This window comes from Dendrobates tinctorius, unplaced genomic scaffold (genome assembly GCF_039654945.1).
Source record: "Dendrobates tinctorius isolate UK_male_01 unplaced genomic scaffold, ASM3965494v1 ptg000075l, whole genome shotgun sequence".
Lineage (NCBI taxonomy): Eukaryota > Metazoa > Chordata > Amphibia > Anura > Dendrobatidae > Dendrobates > Dendrobates tinctorius.
In genome coordinates, this window is record NW_027361743.1 from 9,424,958 (window position 1) to 9,445,871 (window position 20,914).

The following is a 20,914-nucleotide window of genomic DNA, read 5'->3' on the forward strand; positions in this document are numbered from 1 at the left end:
CTCCTTTTCAGTTTCATTCCATTGCTTTTTGTGTTTCCATGTGCAAATGAGAATAAAGATGATCCCTCTACACTGTGACATCCCTTCAGATATTTGTAGACAGGTATTAGGTCTCCTCTTAGCCTTCTGTTTTGCAAGCTAAACATTCCCAGATCCTATAACCATTCCTCATCTTACATACTTTGCAGTCCTCTCACCATCCTAGTAGCTCTTCTCTGAAAGTGCTCCAGTTTTTGAGTGTCCTTTTTAAAATGTGCCCAGAACTGGACACAGTATTCCAGATGAGGTCTGACCAAGGAGGAGTAGAGAGGGATAATTGCATCTATTCTTCTCTTAATACATCCTAGAACTGTTTGCCTTTTTTGCTGCTGCATCACACTGTTGACTCATGTGCATTCTGTGATCCATTAGTAAACCCATGTCTTTCTGACACGTGCTGTTGCTTAGTTCTATTCCTCCCATTGTGTAGATGTAATTTTCGTTTTTCTTGTCCAGATGTAGAATCTTGCATTTCTCCCTGTTAAATACCATTCTATTAGTTGCTATCAATTCTAGCTTTGCATCGTCTGCAAAGTTCTCTTATCTAGATCATTTATAATAATTTTGAACAACACTGGGGTCAGGACAGAGCCTTGTGGTACCCCACTGGAAAAATACTTTTCCAATTGGCTGTGCAACCACTCTTTGAGTAAAATCACTGAGCCAGTTATGAATCCACCTAGCTGAAGCCTTGTAATTCCCATCATTGGTCATTTTTTCATTAAGGATAATATGAGATATTTTATTAATTAAATGCTTTGCTGAATCAAGATATACTATATCAACCGCATTTCCCTGATCCACCCAGTCAGTGATTCCTTCATAGAAGGAAATTAGATTAGTCTGTCATGGTTTGTTTGCTACAATCTCATGCTGGCTCTGGTTAATTATGTATTCTTATCCAAGTGCTTGCATACATGCTGTTTAATAATGTGTTCAAATATATTTCCTGGTATAGAAGTAAGGCTCACTGTTTAGTGGCTCCATCTTCTTTCCTTTTTTGAAGGGACAACATTTGCCCTTCTTCAGTCCTCTTTTATCAAAGAATCTGGCTAGTGGTTCTGCAATTTTCTTTGCTAACACTATCAGTACCCTAGGATGTAATTCATTTGGACCAGGAGATTTAAATTTATTTAAATTTGCTAAGTGTTCCCTCACCCTCTTTCTGTTCATGGATTGTGTGGATTCTTACATTCCTTCAATGGCACCATGAAGATCAGTTGAAGTTACATTTGCTTGCTTAGAGATCACAGATGCAAAATAGAAATTTAAAAGTTCAGCCTTCTCAACATCATTTTTGACCACCGTTTTATGCAGGTATATGGGAAGGAGGACTTCTCCTCGGCTGCTGAATGGGATCCATTATTAGGCGAGGGCATGTTGCACATCTGCAGTCATTCTTCATAGATTATTGTTTTTCTGCGGTTCCAACCTATTGACCACTGTCAACATTTTTTATTTTTATAAGTGCTGCACATTTCACTTTCCCTCTTATGGCATGTGTGCTCCACATTACAACAAGACGGATGCGTCTAATGCACCAGCCTCTGAAGTGATATATGCTGCGTACTCTCCAGCAGCTGACCACATTGATACCACATTTCCAGCACCGATCATCCATTTCTATGAGCCTAGAGGAGCAAGGTATATAATACCCTTTCTCTCAACGCTGAATTATATTATCCTCCAATAATACCATCATTTAACACATTTTTATAGGCTCACTGAAGTATTTAATTGGATCTTTTTGGAGGTGCGCTCCCCCACCATCTTATCCCACTGTGCTATTATCGGATTTATCATGTGATTAGAGGCCCTATAGGAAGACCTGCAACCCTATAAAATTACAGTGCCTTGCGAAAATATTCGGCCCCCTGGAACTTTTCAACCTTTTCATAAATTCATAAACTGAAAAGTGGGGCGTGCAATATTATTCGTCCCCTTTACTTTCAGTGCAGCAAACTCACTCCAGAAGTTCATTGTGAATCTCTGAATGATCCAATGTTGTCCTAAATGACTAAAGATGATAAATATAATCCACCTGTGTGTAATCAAGTCTCCGTATAAATGCACCTGCTCTGTGATAGTCTCAGGGTTCTGTTTCATAGGAGTCATTCTATTGACCCTTGTTGTATGTTAATTTGTGGAATGCCTGCTGATTCCCTATTGTATCAGCCCCCTGTGGTTTCTTAGTCTACACAGTGGTAAATGTCCTGAGGTTCCCCATCCCTTGTTTACAGGATCAGCCCAAGGGACCATGGCTCCACCTGGTGGAATACAGATCTGCTCCACTACCCATCACTGAACTCACAAACATGTTTAGAGAACCCCAGTTGGGACTGTACTATATTTTGTTGCTAACTGAAGCTGGATATATGCACTACTGTCATCGTATCCGTCATCTGGAGGTGCATGAACTGTGACTGCAGAATATACCGGCAGGAGATACAAAAGCTGTGGGACAACCAAAAGTTGGGAGACAGTGGGTATCACCTGATATGGGGGCAATGGAACTACCGACCCCGGGTTGGGGTCTTGTGGACTGGGGGCATTGCATTGTGGCCATCTAACCGGAGTTGCTGGATTACCGTGAACGTCATGAATAAAAATAGCATTGTTAACCTGCGTAGGTGAATATTACAACCCACAACCTCAAATCTTCATAGGCTTGATGTAAGAGTTGTCAATATTAGGTTATATATCAGCTTAGCTTCTATCCTGCACTTATTTCCTCGTCACGTGCTCGCCACCTTTTCTTTATCATGTTTTTTTTCCTTCCCTCCCAGAGATGACACTTGGGCCAGTAGAACCTTTGGAAGTACCTGCTACTGGGTTTTGTCTATGCACAGATACCCAGCCAAGACATGAGAATGGGCCAGTTCAGGTACCCTACGCTTATAGGGTCCCAGTACTAACAACTGCTCTAATATTTTCCCATCTCAGTTTAGTAACCTGACATATTTAATCCTCATTTACTGCAAAATATGGAAACCTGGTGTCGGCCCCCGCTCTTGTACAACCCCATTTATCACAGTAACATTGTCGATTTTATTGTAAGTTCCTCCATTTGAGCAGTCCCAAAATTACCCAAATAAAACCCCAAATCAGGAATCTCAGCCTCATGGGTCACCATCTCATCCTTGTCGCCAGCAAGGACACACAAGGGGGAACTCATCCGCCTCCGACTGCAATAGAGATTCTTCATGGTTTAACTGGCTCCTATCTGAGTAACTCATGGCTTTTGCCATGTCTCAGAGCAAGCTAAAGTCCCACCCTAATATTACTGGGTGTGGCAGGTCTTTAACTTCTCAGTGACTCAGTGCCACAGTTCGTTTTTATAGTCACTCACTCTAGTCTCTAGCAACGGGGTATTCCTTGGCGTCCCCGTGAATACAGCGGTTGCCCACAAGCTTTCCGGGGATCAACTTGTGGGGTAGTTTAGCTCTCACCAGGGTCACCAAACTCCTCGAGTCCAAGAGCCTAGACACCATTACCCAATTTATTGTCACGGGACACGCCTGTAGCCCATCTCCGGGATGATAGTCCACACTGCAGTCTGGATAAGCATAATACAAACAGCGCCTCCCTACACTGCAGTCCATGTTTTTGGTGGACATAGGACACAAATGGCTATATGCCCAGGACAGTGACATCTAAAACAAATTAAGTGCTTTCCAGCGACCTTTGGCAATCCTTCAGCTAACCCTTGGGACCTTCCTCCCAGCTGTGGCTTTATTACCCTTCTTTTGAAAGTCAAACTCCTTCTGGGTACCCCACTATGGGGATGCAACACTGCCCGGTTTTCTTCAGGACTTCTCGACCACCTGGTACCTTTCCACTAGGTTAACCTGGTCGTCTGCATTCAGGGGGTCTCCTTGGGCAACCCAAGTCTGCACTTGCCTCGGAAGGGAGTGGATGAATCTGTCCATAACAACTCACTCGACCATCTGGACTGGGGTATAGGACTCCGGCAGCATCCACTTCTGCACCAGTTGTAGGAAAACAAACACCTGGGAGCCAGGGGGTTTGTCACAGCAATATGCCCAATGGAAATGTGGTGAACAGCCTCCCACCCACTCTGCATCTGTTCACTAGGCCTGGATCACACTTCCGTTTTTTTTAAATCCTTCCAAATCCGTCGTTTTCCGTTAAAAAAACGGATCCGCCATGTTTTTGGCGGATCCGTTTTTTCCCCCATCGACTTACATTAGCGGCTACCGCGGATCCGTCAAAAAAACGGATCCGTTAGTGGCAAAAAACGGAAACGGATCCGTTTGGCGGACACAAAAACGGATGTGTGAAACAGGGCTAATCCTAGACATGGCCGATTAACTCCTCTCAGCACTCAGTGTGCTGGAGCATTTTTCTAGGTTCATATCACTGAAGCTAAAATCCTCAGTGATGCATATCCCTCCTCCAGTCCTTTACCAGTGACTTTGTGACAAATTTTAGTAGTTGTGTATCACTTATTAATTGCTATTTATGCATCTAAAGATGTGTGCTAGTATATAAGGCCCACATTGGATGTACAGCACTGTGCTTGGAAAAAAAAACCCTCACAAACCAAGTGTCATAGGATACCGCGACAGAGAGGGGCCAGAAGATTGTGGCGTCTGGTTACACGAACTCCTGCACTGATTATCCTATTAAACAGTGCTTTGGTAACTTTAAAAAAAAAAATGGAAGAAGAATATGTGGCACTCACAAATTCAATGAATGTGAAAAGTCTTTTATTACATATTCAGAGCATGGACATAGTTGCGGTGCGCAGGTTAGAGGAATGCGGGGGGAGGCAGACATGATGACGGCCATTTTGCCTAATGACGCTTCAACGGGTCTAGGTTGCACCCGTTGGACTTTAATGGGTCCAGATTGCACCTGGACCTGTTGAAGTGTTGTTACGCGAAACGACTGTCCTCCTGTCTGCCTTTCCCCGCATTCCTCTGTTACTATTGACAACCTCTTTTATGCTGAGCACCAGACACCATTCATTGAACCGCTACAGTTCTATGGATAAAAGTCTGTTTTCCACTATTCAAATTGCATAGATTGCTGGTGCCGTTGCTCTCTTTCATCATTGATGTTTTCCTTGCTTTGCTCTGTTATTGCAAGAGTTAATCAGTTCAGTTGATCTCCTGAATCTCTCCATTCTGAATTGTCTCAGCTGTTCTGTGTTGACCACTCCCCTCTACTATATATGCTCACCACTGGCACTTGGTAGTTGCCATTGATAGTTCTACTTTCTGGTTTGGGGTTGAAGGAGAAGTTCAGTGTTTGGCGGTTGGAGAGATTTCCTAAGATTTCTGCTTGGAGTTGGTTTGCGTGTTTTTCCGTATCCTCTCCTATTTGATTTATGCCTCCTATTCCTCCTCTGTTTCCCACTTTGTTATTTTATGAGTGTATTTGTATGATTATATTTTTCTTTTATCCCTGTCTGCTAACCCCTGACGGTCTGGTTAGTGTTTTCCAATACACTTCGGCCTCATGCCTCCCTGGGTGAGGTATAAGGGCTAAGATAGGAGCATAGCAAGGTATGAGACCTCGGCATCTCAACCATCCTTGGTAAGCCGGGGGACAGGGATAGCCTAGAGTGCCTCTAGTTCGAGGGATCGGGTAGGTGCTCACTATCCCTTGTCACTATGTGACACCAAGACACAAACATCACATGAGGTGTGTCATGAATCCCCCATCTTTGACACTGAACATTTGTAACGCTGCCTTTCTTAATGATATTATATTCAGTCAATAACCATGTTCTGCACCCGTTTTCCATTCTGTTGCCGTTCTGGTAGATCAGCGAATAGATAGATATTAGATATATCCATCTAATGATAGATAAGCAGACAGACACATAGATATTATCTACATATGAGATAGATTGATAGATAACCAAAAAAGGAAGGCAGCACTCCAATCATTTGTGCAAAAAAAAAAAAAAACTATTTATTATCCCAAAAAGTGCAATGCAACATTTCGGCTCAAAAGTATCGAGCAATGCATAAGCAGCATGGTGGCTCAGTGGGTGGTTAGCACCATTTCTTTGACGAGCTGGGGGTCCTGGATTCAAATCCTGCCAAGGACGAAATCTGCAAGGAGTTTGTATGTTCTTTTTGGGTTTCCTCTGGGTTCTCTGGTTTCCTCCCACACTACAAAGACCATACTGATAGGAAGTCTAGATTATAAGCTTCAAAAGGGACAGCGATGATGACATCTGTCAAATTCTGTGAAATTAATGGCTCCATACAAGTGGGTAAAATAAATAAAGATGATCTAGATTAAAAACCTAGTGACTGAGCACTCTTAGGCTGTGTGCCCACGTTACGTTTTTTTTGCATTTCCGCCGCGTTTTTGCCTCCGCGGAAACACTTAAAAAGCGCTAACAAAATGCTTTCCTATGGGATTCCGCAATGCTGTGCTAATACTGCGGATTTTTCCGCTGCGGAATCGCATAGCAGTAAACGCATGCAAATTCCACATGCGTTTTACCCGCGGCAGGGAGTTGCTGAACTGCTGCGTACAATTCCACAGCATTTCTGCAACGTGGGCACATAGCTTTAGGCTCTAGCCCAGAGAAAGTAAGTTTGCCAATGTCGGTTCACATCTGTCATGAGATGATTTGTCGTGTCTAGTGGACACACAGTTATTGACCAATTTGTTCGCGGAGTACCTCATTTTATGAGTTTATTCTATATACCAGTAAGGCTAGTTTCACACTAGCTTTTATGAGCGCAGCGACGGCCTGCGCACGGCCGCCGCTAAGCCCCGCCCCTGCCGCGCCCCCGCCGGTAGCTCCGCCCACCGTCGCATGACGCTGCATGCGCCCTGCGTCCCCTATCTTTATCACAGGGGGCGCAGGCCGTGCGTAGTATGCGTTTGGCGGCGCATGCGCCTTTTTGACGGTGCGCCGACGCAACCAAACTGCAGCAGGTTGCGTTTGGCGCAGGTCGGCGCACCGTCAAAAGGACGCATGCGCCGCCAAACGCATACTGCGCACGGCCTGCGCCCCCTGTGATAAAGATAGGGGACGCAGGGCGCATGCAGCGTCATGCGCCGGTTGGCGGAGCTACCGGCGGGGGGCGGGGCTTAGCGGCGGCCGTGCGCAGGCCGTCGCTGCGCTCATAAACGCTAGTGTGAAACTAGCCTAATGCAGTCCAAATCTCATCTATTCAGTATTTGCATATGTTTTAGCAATCCCACTGCTGCACTTGTGATGGATGTGACGGCAGCTTCAGTAAGCGTTGAGGTACAGTATATGGAAACATTGAATATAAGAAATGTAACCTGCATTTCTGCTATATAAACTGTGCTTATAAAAATGAAGGTACTTAGCGCATAAATTGGCCAATTCATGAGAGCCCACCAGCCACGACAAGGCTAACTTTCTTTGATTTTACCATAAATCTAATATTTCTCAGACATTCCTCTCCTGGGTTATAAGTCTACAAATGTAAAGGGCAGAAAGAATCCAGCACTAACTGGAAACAGCATTGTGCGCGGAGTACCTCAATTTTATAAGTACAGTCTATGTGGCAGTAATGCAGTTAATAATTTATCTACTCAATGTCTGCATATATCGTGGCACATACAGTGCTCTACTTGTTTGGATGGATGGATAAAGAGATATGAGGATGGATAGATAGATAAAATATATTATATTTTTATATGTACATATATTTCCTTATTATAGGAAGTACGAGCAGTGACGTTCCCTCTAGTGGTCGAGCATCTAAAGCCCCATGTAAGAACATGTCTATCGTGGACGGTAAGTTCCGTGTTAATCATGGAGTATGTCTGACCTGTCGTAATAATTGTAGAAGTATTGTAGAATATCCTTTGTTGTGAAGAAATAATCAGTTTCCATATTTCTGGCTGCCTGTCTGACACCCCATATGGCCGCCCTTTGCTTCCTCTGGGGTTCTTACCCTACTGCTTCCGTAATAACCCATCTGATATAAGGCGAGGATTCTAGAACTCCTTTTATTGGGGATTTTACCCTTTGACCCCTTAACGTCCAGTGACTAGCATAGCCCGTCATTGGACGTCTCCCCTGCTTTGATGTGAGCCCGCATCAAAGCAGGGACATGTCAGCGATCCACCGCAAACCACCTGCGCCTATTAACTAGTTAAACGCCGCTGTCAAACGCTGACCGGCCGCGCGACCGGAAATGCGTGCATCGCTGACCTCTGTCACATGTTCGGGGATAAGCGATGCGTTGGCATAACAACCAGAGGTCTCCTGTAGACCTCTATGGTTGTTGATGCCGAATTGCTGTGCGCTCCACCCAGTGGTGGGCGCTCATAGCAATGCGGTAATTCTGCTATATATAGGCAATCTGCTCATCGCCTATATGTAGCAGAGCCGATCAAGTAGGGGATGCTTCTAGCCTCCCATGGAGACTATTAAAGCATGCCAAAATTAAAAAAGAATGTTTTAAAAATACATGAAAAAAATAAAAGTTTTAATCACCCTCCTTTCACCCCATTCAAAATAAAACAATTAAAAAAAAATCCCACATACACATATTTGATATCGCCGCGTTCAGAATCGCCCGATCTATCAATAAGAAAAAAAGCATTAACCCGATCGCTAAACATAGCGGAAAAAAACCTCAAGACGCCAGAATAAAGTTTTTTTGGTCGCTGTGACATTGCATTAAAATGCAATAACGGGCGATCTAAAGATCATATCTGCACAAACGTGGTATCATTAAAAACGTCAGCTCGGCACGCAAAAAATAAACCTTCACCCAACCCGAGATCACAAAAAATGGAGACTCTATGGGTATCGGAAAATGGCGCTATTTTAAAAAAAAAAAATTTAACAAACTTTGGAATTTTTTTTCACCACTTAGATAAAAAAGAACCTAGCCATGTTTGGTGTTTATGAACTTGTAATGACCTGGAGAATCATAATGGCAGGTCAGTTTTGGCATTTAGTGAACCTAGCAAAAAAGCCCAACAAAAAATAAGTGTGGGATTGCACTTTTTTTTTTGCAATTTCACCGCACTTGGAATTTTTTTTTCCCGTTTTGTAGTACACAAAGTACACAACATAGTAAAACCAATGGTGTCTTTTAAAAGTACAACTCGTCCCGCAAAAAACAAGCCCTCACACGGCCATATTGATGGAAAAAGAAAAAAGTTATGGCTCTGGAAAAAAGGGGAGCGAAAAGTGAAAATGCAAAACCAAAAAAATACCCCTGGTAGTTAAGGGGTTAATTCACCCCCTCCTCCCTACGTAACACAGTCCCCAGCCCCTGCCTTTCTTTTATGTCATACGACCATGTGAAGCCATTGACCAGAGAATTAGGAGAAGTGAATGATTGGGGTTTAATGTAATCCCTGGCTGTACCTGGCTCTATAAGACCGGAGCACAGAATGTAATTAGCCTCTTTGTGTTCTCGCTCTCGGTACAGTCCTTACAGAGGACACACGGATTATGCTCCTTTGGACTGAGCTCTGTATTCACGTGGACCCAGAAAGAAGCATTCAACTTCTGAAAGAAAAATCCATCTTTCTTTCTAGCTCTCAGAGCCTGATCGGAGCTGTAGTTGTAATTTTGACATGAGTTGTGGACCGCAGGGATAATTTGTAGCTGTATGGAGCATTGTTGTGGATTCAATCCTTTTGCCATTTGCTTTATCTATTATGCACAGTACAGATCAGACTTGTTAAAGGGAATATGTCGGCAAGTTTTTGTTATGTAATCTGAGAGCAGCATAATGTAGGGGCAGAGAGCCTGATTCCAGGGATGTGTCACGTGTTCAGCAGATTGCTGTAGTTTCAATACAATCAGTGTTTTTATCAGGAGGAGATTATCCCTGCAGGACTAGGGGTCCTGTGCCAGGCAGTCCAGCTAATCTGTGTCACCACACCCCCACCACTGATTGGTAGCTTACTCAGTGTTCCAGGAAGCTGCCAATCATAGATGTGGGTGGGGTTATCCACAACTTAGCATTTGAGCACTGCTACAATTACAGCAGAGAAAACAGGGATTTTTATCAAAACTGCACCAAGCAGTCCAGTAAGTGTCACATTTCTGGAATCAGGCTCTGTGCTCCTACATCATGCTGCTCTCCGGGTGTGTGCACACGCTGCGGATTCTGCTGCGGATCCGCAGCTGTTTTGGTCCTGCGGATCCGCAGCTGCGGTGTACAGTACCATTATAATCAATGAAAACAAAAACCACCGTGCACACAGTGTGGAATTTTCCACGCGGATTTGCTGCGGTTTCAAAACTGCAGCATGTTACTTCTTTGTGCGGAAGCCGCAGCGGTTTTACACCTGCTCCATTGTCCAGGTGTCAAACCGCAGGGGAAAACCGCAGGCTAATCCGCAGATAAACCGCAGGTCTTTTGACATCCTCCGAGTTTATGGCAAAAACCTGCTCACAGATTGATGAAGAACAAATGTAATAGTGATGGACATTACACCTAATAATGATTTCAGAAATGACACTTTCTCATGTAATTCTTTTTTTGGAATCTTGCTCATTTTCACCAGATCTTATTGATTATCGCGTCCTCCATCAATATCTGTGCACAGGGAATATATTATGGTAATAATACAGAAAGTACTTATTGCTCCCATCATGTAGGGGATAATGAGAATATGTTGTTTGTGGCTCTTCATGAGCGTAGTCCTCACATTAGTGATTCTACCATATACTGAAGCGAGAGGGGCCTCCCATGGTCCATGCTGAACATTACGGGGACACACTCATTATACACCCGATCAGCAACAGCAGTAAAAACACTTACAGGTGACAATGGCATCTGTCAGAGGAGGGCTATATCTAGCAGCAAGCGAAGAGTCAGTTTTGGAGTTGATCGGTTGGACGCAGGAGAAAAGGTAAAGCGTAAGGAACAGAGAGAGGAGGACGAGAAGATATCATGATGTCTAGACGACGGGGTCACATCATGTCCAAATGGCAGGTATTGTGAGGCGTCCCTGGGGGGCAGTGCTAAATATCTGCCTTGAAAAGAAAGAAAATATATATATACATTTTGTTGGGATTTTATGTGCTGTACCAATAGAAGGTTGTAAGAATGTGTGAAGAGTAAAAGGAAATGACTGAGAAATTAAAGCTGCCCTCTGTAACGCTATAGCATGTAAACGTGAAATTAGAATGGCAATCCTGCTCTAGAAAATTGGTAAGAATGAAGATACTTAGCTTAAATATCAGCCAATTCATGTGTGCCCAGCAGCCAATGACAAGGCAATCCACTTTGCTGGAACCTAACCTAAAGTGATTCCTCTCCTGGGCTCTCCTGTTGGTCTATCAGCCCAGGAGAGGAATCACATTAGGTCAGATTCCCAGCATAGTGGATCGCCTTGTCGTTGGCTGCTGGGCACGCATGAATTGGCCGATTTATGAGCTAAGTATCTTTATTAAACTCATACCACAAGATATGGCCTTCCCAAAACCCTATCTGATGACCAAATGCACATGTAGCAGGATGCAGCCGGCCTCCACTAATAAAGGCGAGGAGCAGCACAGGTGCAAACTACTGATAAAACAACCACCCCACACCTACCAGACCGTGGAGTGGTTGGCTGTCTCTTAGAAAAAATGCACTTAGATAAGGCTTGCTTTGGATGCCAATCACACAGGCAAGTGTGCTGCAGAGGGTCTGCCTTGCAACCTATTAATGACGCCCATAGTATTATCAGGCGGGCTGCTCCAGCACTATAGTATGCAAAACACAGCGACAGACGCCCCAGACCAAGCCGACAGAAAGAGGCCCGGCTGTATCCTGCAAAGACTGATATGATAAGTGCAAAAAATTAATGCATACAATGAATACATTAAATTTATTTTGGCCAAAATACTAACCAGTTCCTCATTTAATGTATTCATTGTATGCATCCTGCTACATGTGCATTTGGTCATCAGACAGGGTTTTGGGAAGGCCATATCTTGTAGTATGAGTTTTTTTTAATTTTTCCTATGATAAGCCCTAAGTATCTTTATTCTTACCAATTTTCTAGAGCATTTCTAATTTCATATATTACATGTTTACATGCTATAGTGTTACAGAGTGCAGCGCTAATTTGTTAGTTATATATGGAGGTGACACCTGTTCACACCTGTATTCTGTTTGGAAGTGACTGTCCTATGTATGTGAAAAGGAAATGATACAAGGTTTTCTAAAAATTAAAAAAAAAAAAAGATATAAATCTGAAAATTGTAATACGCATTTGTTTTCTGCCCCCCAGAATCAATACTTTGTAGGACCACCGTTTGCTCTCTTTCTCTCTCTCTCTCTCTCTCTCTCTCTCTCTATATATATATATATATATATATATATATATATATATATATATATATATACACATACACACACACACCTTTCAAAGCATATATATATATAGTACTATGCAAAAGTTTTATTTAGATGTAGAAAAAATGCTCAAAAGTAAGAATGCTTTCAAAAGTAAGTGTTGCATAGATTGAAAAAATACCTAGGTCCTTCAAGATCAACTTTCTCCTCCAATTGACGCACCGGGCCATAAGACGCACCCCAAATTTTCAGAAGGTAAAAAGGGAAAAAAAATTAATGTGTCAAATGGGGGTCCTTCTTACAGTCTGAATTCAGATTACCTGGGGGAATTGGCAGCGCTGGTGGAGCATGGTCACAGAGGGTGGAGCGTGGTCCGGCGTTGATATGACTCCCATCCTTGACTGGTGCTGCAGGTTCGATGGTGCAGGGGCTCCGCCTACATTTTGTGAAAGCCCCGGAGCCCCTGTACATCCATTGCTGTGATTCAGGGGCCTCCAGGAACTCCCATCCCAGGCAGGTTCGGTGGTATGGGGGGCTCCGCCGACATTTTGTGAAAGCCCGGCCGGGGCCCCCGCACATCCATTGCTGCGATACGGTGGCCTACACAAATTGAGATCCCTTCACCGAGATCTTGTCTCCCGTGATCTCAGTCTGCACATGCACCGATTCTGGCAGCCATTTTCCCGGAGGAGACCCATAGCAGCAATGGAACTGCGTGTGGTTTCCGGGCTTTCACAAAATGTTGGCGGAGCCCCCACACTACAGAGCACTGTTGAATACTGCCGCGCCAGCCTAGGAAGGGAGTGTGATCATCACATTGCAGCGTCGCGCAACTGCAGAATCTCCCCACTCCTGCTGCCGCCACACTGCTTGTAAGTACTGTATATTTCGACCATAAAACGCACCCCTATTTTCCCCCAAAATTTCTTGGCAAAAAAATGCATCTAAGGCTAGCTTCAGACTAGCGCATTTTACATGCAGCGCACGGTGCCGCTAAGCCCCGCCCCCCTGCCCGCCCCATCCGGTCATTTCCTCCTACTATCACACACGGCTGCATGCGATCTGCGCACCCTATCTTTAAGGCCGGTTTCACATTTGCGTTTCAGGGCGCAGCGACGGCCTGCGCATGGCTGCCGCTAAGCCCCGCCCCTGCCGCGCCTCCACCGGTAGCTCCGCCTGTCGGTGCATGACGCTGCATGCATCCTGTGTCCCCCATCTTTATCACTGGGGATGCAGGCCGTGCGCAGTATGCGTTTGGCGGCGCATGCGTCCTTTTGACGGTGCGCCGAGCGCAACCAAATTGCAACAGGTTGTGTTTGGCGCTGGTCGGCGCACCGTCAAAAGGACGCATGCGCCGCCAAACGCATACTGCGCATGGCCTGTATCCCCAGTGATAAAGACAGGGGACGCAGGACGCATGCAGTGTCATGCGCCGATAGGCGGAGCTACCGGCGGAGGCGTGGCAGGGGGCGGGGCTTAGCGGCGGCCGTGCGCAGGCCGTCGCTGCGCCCTGAAACGCAAATGTGAAACCGGCCTAACATAGGGTGCGCAGACCGTGCGCTGGCCGTGCGCTAGTAGGATTTTTGCGTGTGCTGCGCACTTTTGAAGATGCGTCGAGCGCACCAAAATGCAACATGGTGCGTTCGGCGCAAGGTCTTTGAAAAGAAAAATGTAAAATCAATATTTGATGTGACATCTCTTTACCTTCGAAAAAACATCACATTTGCACCCTACTGTTTATGTATATACACACACACACACACACATTTTGTTTTGCTTTTTTAATATCTATTTTTTACTGAAAACCTAAAGGAGAAATTCAAGTTTTTTCATCTTATCATTATAAATAAGCAAATAATGAATTTTCCCCATTTAAAGGCAGATATTTGTTGTGTTTCTGTCGTTTTGCGGATAGAATATTATCGTCTGGGGCACAGGATAACACTCCTCTTAGAATAATAAGAAGCAGACATTGATTATTTTTTCTTCCTCTGAACAATCAATCCTTGTTCTTCCTTTACATAGCACAGTTTTTTTTTCCAAGTTATTGATTTTCTGTGAAAAAAAAACATAAGTGAAAATTATTTTCTGTTAAAACGGGAAAAAAATAAAAACTTCTTAAGACATGGATAAATTCTCTATTCTCTCCAGATGGTTCATCGTTATGGGAGTATGTGACGTGACCGTGTATCTAATCCACCATTGTGGTCCAGTTTATTTTTGCTGTATCTTTATAGCAGTCAGTGCTGCAGTTTCATAAACAGAGCTAAAATGTCCTACATTGACATAAAAATAGTAACTCTCACTTCTGAAAAATATGTAACTTCTTTATCTGGTGGAAATGACGCCTTTTTTCTGAATCCGGCGCTGTTTTTCTTTTGTTTCTGCTCCTTTCCATTCCTAAGATATGGCCTCTTCTTCCTTGTATATACATCTAGTCTTTTTAACCAAGTGGGTGTGATCCTCAAGGAGACAGAGAAGAATTGAAGCCATACCCACTTGTATAAAGAAACCAAATTTGTATACATTGAAGATAAGACCATATGTTAGGAATGGAGAACCGCAGGACCAGAAGAAAACATCGCCAGATTCAGGAGGACAGTGGGATTAACGCCAGGTAAAACCATAACATGGTTGTGGCAAGTGATAGATCCTTTTTAAATGATTATATCGGCGCTTCCTGTAGTTACCGCTAAAGGGAGCTTAAAAGTGTGTTGTTAAGATGCTAAATACATGGTTTAGTTCACAAGTTATTAAGTTACTTTAATTAGACAGCATGAAAATAAGCAAGTTTGCAAATGATTTGCTTTTTCTATCTGCTGTCATTCTGCAATGAGAGCTTTTATCTTACATAATGTACAGCTGGTTCCATTGATTTCTTCCACTAGTGTCTGCCCAGAGTGAATAGCAGTTACATTCCATTAGCGGAGTTAACTCTTAACATCCCAGCAACCTCTCTCTATCCCATTGATTTTTGTACAGCATTACTCCTCCCCCTCAGCTCCTGACAATCTGCTGTTATAAATCTTACAAAATCTCCAGCTAAAAAAAAAAAGAGACAGAAACATAATGATTGAATACCCTGCGGCAAATAAATTAACAGGACAGTGCTTGAAAATAATATACGGTACTTAGTTTATATTCCAGTCCATGCCTTTGCGTTTCTTTCCTATTCATTTGAATTGGCGACAGATGCTCAAAGATTTGACGATCTGCAGAAACATTTTGAAGCTTCAGATCTGCAAGAAAAAGCATAGGTAACATGTGCACAAGACTTCGGAAATCTCTTTCACTTTGTGTGTACTATAAAACACTTTTTTTCTTCCCGCCTGCAAATACGCAACATGTGTGAACAAGTTCTGATTTGGCTATGAATAATTTTTTTTCTTGCAGCCATTTCACCTCTCTTGGAATCTTGTTTCCTGTTTTTTTCTTTGGTAGTAGATTTTATGGAAAAATGATCAAAGTGTAACTTATCCCGCAATAAATGGCCCTCGTACGGCTGCGTGGGCAGAAAAAAGACTCTAGGAAGAAAATGAAAAGGGCAACAATAAAAAATGGCTGCGTTAGTAAAAGGTTAAAGACTCTGTACAGTTTTGATACTTTGGCCTCACCTATAAGGGTTCACTTACTATTTTTGATCATTTTTATATAAAGTTGCAAATAGAAGGTAAGCTGTGCCTTCTTATGACACAGATCACACCTATTTATGGGGCACCAGTATCGGGGGGAACGTTCCTCCATCCTCAGATAATAAGTGACGGGTTTATAGTCCGGTCACATGTTAAATCAGCTTTGCTAACGTTTCTGATTATTGTGTGACCTTGGATAATGAGTTTGCACGGGTGAAGGATCACGAGATGTCGGGCGTGGGGTAACCACTTTATCCCTTTTCTCCCAAATCTGACTTGATTCATCCTTCTGTTCCTTGAGATCAGCAGGGGGCTTAAGGAGGCCCCCACTCGTACACATGAGATGGTGGCTGATCCCTGTGGTTGGTTTGATTGACTTTATCGAAGACGTCTTAGGTTGTGTTTGGAGGAAAGCCCAATCCATTGTACGTCATTTACCAGTGGTGCCCGACAAGCCTCAATGGCATGGAGGCTAGCTCACAACCTACCTCCCAATGGATGCTGCTCTCTTTACCTCTGCTTACTGTGATGGGTGCTGTCTACGGGGGGGTCTTATATATTTACCTCCTATCTTAGGCCCCAATGGTCAGTCAACTCTTGCCTGAATTAGGATTTCCGTTATAAAACCTCCCCCATGGTTCCTGACGATATTTTTTCCCGCAATAGCTGTTGTGGCCTCAGGTGTGAAGGGCTCAATAGACTCATAGGAACCTGTTAGAACCAGTTAGTCAATCGCTGACGGGCGGACATTTAACTAGAGTTTCCGGCGCGCGGCCAGAAAAGAGCGCAACGCCGACCCCATTATTTGATCGAGGTTCAGCGACGCATTGCCATGACAACCAGAGGTCTCCTCGAGACCTCTATGTTTGTTGATGGCAGATTGCTATGAGCGCCACCCTGTGGTCAGCGTTCATAGCAATGCTGTATTTCTGCTCCATAGAGGCGATCTGATCATCACCTCTATGTAGCAGAGCCGATCAAGTATGGCAGCTTCTAGGCTATTGAAGCATGCCAAAAGTTAAAAAAAAACATAAAAGTTTGATTAAATCCACCCCCCTTTTGCCCCAATCAAAATAAACCAATTAAAAAAAATCACGCGTACACATATTTGGTATCGCCGCATTCAGAATCGCCCGATCTGTCAATAAAAGAAAGGAATAACCCGATCACTAAACGGCGTAGCGAGAAAAAAAATCAAAACGCCAGAATTACGTTTTTTTTGTCGCAGTGACATTGCATTAACATGCAATAACGGGCGATCAAAAGAACGTATCTGCACAAAAGTGGTATCATAAAAAACGTCAGCCCGGCTCGCAAAAAATAAGCCCCCACCCAACCCGAGATCATGAAAAATGGAGACACTACGGGTATCGGAAAATGGCACAATTTTTTTTTTTTTTTTTTTTTTTTTTTAACCAAACGTTGGAATTTTTTTTTCACCACTTAGATAAAAGAGGACCTAGACATGTTTGGTGTCTATGAACTCGTAATGACCTGGAGAATCATAATGGCAGGTCAGATTTAGCATCTAGTGAACCTAGCAAAAAAGCCAAACAAAAAACAACTGTGGGATTGCACATTTCTTGCAATTTCACTACACTTGGAATTTTTTTCCTGTTTTAGATTACATTACATGGTAAAACCAATGGTGTCATTCAAAAGGACAACTCATCCTACAAAAAATAATCCCTCACACGGCCATATTGCCAGAAAAATAAAAAAGTTATGGCTCTGGGAAGAAGAGATGCGAAAACGCAAAAAACTGAAAAAAAAAGAAGCTCCAGTCATTAAGGGGTTAAAAGGAATCAGACAGCAGGATTTTGCTATTTAGGTCTCTTTCACACATCAGTTTTTTGCCATCAGTCACAATCCGTCGTTTTTAAAAAAAAAAAAAAAACGGAGCCAGTGACTGATGCCGCTGTATACGTTTTTTTGTCTTAGACTTGTATTGTGACAGATGGCCGCACGTTTCATCCGTCATTCGACAGATTAGTCGGAAATTCTTTGTCCGTCGGCCGGAGACGACGGATAAACTAACGTTTTTTGTCTACGTCGAAAAGTCGGACAGCGACGGATCCAGCGCTGCCCGTCGCTGGCTACAATGGAAGCCTATGGGAGCAGGATCCGTCGCTGTCTGTCAAATGACGGAATCCGTCGCCGGATTCTGTTTTTTACAGATGTGCTGCTTTTTCCACTCTGGCACATAAAAAAAAATCATCTCTCTCTCTTAAGGCCCCGTCACACTAAGCGACTCACCAGCGATCCCGACACCGATATCAAGGTGTCAGGATCGCTGTTAAGTCGCTATGTGATCGCTGGTGAGCTGTCACACAGACAGCTTCACCAGCGATCAGCACAGCGACGCCGAGCGCCCGGCATCGCTGGCTATCGCTGTAGAAAATAGTATCAAAATAAAAAATATAGTTATTCTCACCTTCCGACGTCGCGTTCAGCCATCCTGCCTCTCTCCACGCTCCGGTACCAGTGATCCTTTGCACGAATGACCGCGAGATGTCACGGTCTCGCGGGATAACAAAGTCTCGCAGCAGTCTCTATGCAGCAGTCTTGGAAATGACGATAACTGTGCAGTATAAATGCAACTATAATCATCTGTAATGGCAGATATTGGTCCCCAGAGAACTGAAGGAAATTTGCAAGTGATAAAAGAATAATACAACACTGAAGAGCACAATGTGTGTAGCATGTGAAGGTCATACGAGGGGGGACCGGCTGACTAGAGGAATGAATTTCTTTGGGTACAGGATGTGCCAGGGGATGGGGCCGTTTATCTGAAAAGTTCTGTTCAGTCGATGCACAGCGGACTTGTGATCAGAGCTTCTCGCCCTGATGGCACCTCCGATAAGTGGAATCCAGAGACGGATATTAAAAAGAGGTGGGAAGAGCTCTGTGTGTGAGTGCTGCACCCTGCAATATCCTCTGGCAGATTCAGTCCCAGATACGAATTTGATTAAAGTTTAATTAATATGCGCTCATCAGAATACTCGAGCAATCAATTCAAAGTGATGGAAAAAATAAATGCTTGGGGAGTCCTTGAAGGAATACCTGTTCTTTCATGCCGAACCTTCATCGCTCCAGAGTCAAAGCTGCTTTTGTTGCATATACTTAGTCTAATATGTCGAGGAAATGTTGCGATTTTCATGCTCCGTAACATTCCATCTACTCTTTTTGTTAGTGAACTTTCTGGGTGCAGTAACATTCTGCCAGCACATTAGGTGCTGGAACTTTTTTTTTTCTTTCACTGACCAGCAATCGTTATCTCATAGCTTGCCTGCCTTTAAATTGCCTCTCTTTTTGTACCTTTATACAGTTTGGCAGACTAGAAAGCAGAGAGATAAAACCCAATCTCATTGTCTGTAGAGACAAAGATCCTCCCCCACTTCTTGAAGAGAAACAAAGACCTGCCCCCACTCCCTGTAAAGAGATAACAACCCTAACTCATTTTTTGTAATCTGTCTTAATGTCCCCTCCTACTAGAGGCTGATTATACTTGACAGAATTCAGTGAATAGCATGTTAGAGGACCTGTCACTTGCTCAAAAAATTGTTTTAAATACCTTGTAAAAATCCCTGAACTCCCCTGACTATGCTGCTCTTTTCCGTTTTGCGATGCGTCGCTCCGTTGCAAAGATATTCACCTTTGTTTTTTCTGAAGCGCAGTGTGTGAAAATTCTGCTGTGCAGTCCAATTGGACGTTTCTTCACAGTTTTCTTTTGGGGTATGCACTTTCACCCCCTCCCTCCCAGCTGCTGCTAATCACAACTCAGCAGCATCCAAGGCTGCTGGATCAACTGCCGAGCTGTGATTGACAGTGTCTGGGAGGAAGGGGTAGAAGCGCATGCCCCAGGACAAAACTCTGAAGAAAAGCCTAGTTAGATTACAAAGTTGAGATTTCACATGCTGAGCTCCAGAAGAAACAAATGTTAATATCTCTGCAATGGAGCGATGTAGTTCAAAACAGGAAAGAAAGTCAGAATCAGGGAAGCTCAGGGATTTTTACAAGGTATTTAAAGGGAATCTTTTGCAAGATTTCTCTCCCCAAAATAATATGTGCATGTACCTCCTTCAAGTTCAGCAATACCTTTACATGGCCAGCCCGTTCCTTCGTTAAGAACTCAGTGTTTGAATTGATGTGGAAATGGCTACTGAAGATATGATGCCTCTGTCACTCCAGCTCCATTCCCATCTCAGTGACTCCACCTCCTTCTTGACAGACAACCTCTGTTCTGGGTGACTTCAGCTGAGGGTCAAGTAGGAGGAGACGGCAGTGGGTGGGGAATAGAGCTGGAGTGACAGAGGCTTCAGATCTACAATAATAGCTCTTCAGCCTCATTTCTTAGTAACAGATTGGCCATGTGAAGGTATTGATGGACTTGTCTTTGAAGCAGCTACATGCACTTATAAATAATTTGGGGGGTGAATTCCTGGTGACAGGTTCTCTTTAACTTATTTTTTTGAAGCACATGGAAGGTTCTCTTTAAATAGAAAGATGAGGATGGCATTTAGGATTCAGTTTTTGGGATAAAAACATAAGTTTGGGTAAATTGTCATTACATCTGCCATCAGTTGAGACTAGAGCTGGCCATACACATTAGATGGCTGCCGGACAAACGATGCTTCGGCTGATTGTTTGGCCAACCGCCATCTCAGCTGACTCTCCGATGTAGAGGAGCACTAGTTCGGTAGAGCGCTCATGTCTTCTCTATGAGAAAGCTGCCAACTATCACGTCGGCCGGCGAGTTATCTCCCGGAGAGCAGTTCCAAATCGGACATGTGCGATTGACAGCTCTCCTAACCAACATTCGGCCAGCGCCCCCATACACATTAGACCTCGCTCTATCGGTGGGTTCACCCCACATTAGTAGTCTGGGGGGCCTTAAGTTTATTGAATTGACAGTGATCACTTATTGGGGCTGTCTCTATACACTTATGGGGGGACCAG

At 43.8% G+C, this 20,914-nt stretch overlaps 1 protein-coding gene across 3 annotated transcripts in view; it reads left to right on the forward strand.

Annotated features, from left to right (window-relative positions):
* Positions 1-20,914, forward strand: part of MRE11 (MRE11 homolog, double strand break repair nuclease) — a 296,568-nt gene that overhangs the window by 168,059 nt on the left and 107,595 nt on the right. For all 3 annotated transcript variants that reach the window (XM_073582975.1, XM_073582976.1, XM_073582977.1), the window contains exon 16: positions 7,727-7,801. In XM_073582975.1, the coding sequence (XP_073439076.1) occupies positions 7,727-7,801 (75 nt within the window). The remainder of the gene's footprint in view (positions 1-7,726; positions 7,802-20,914) is intronic.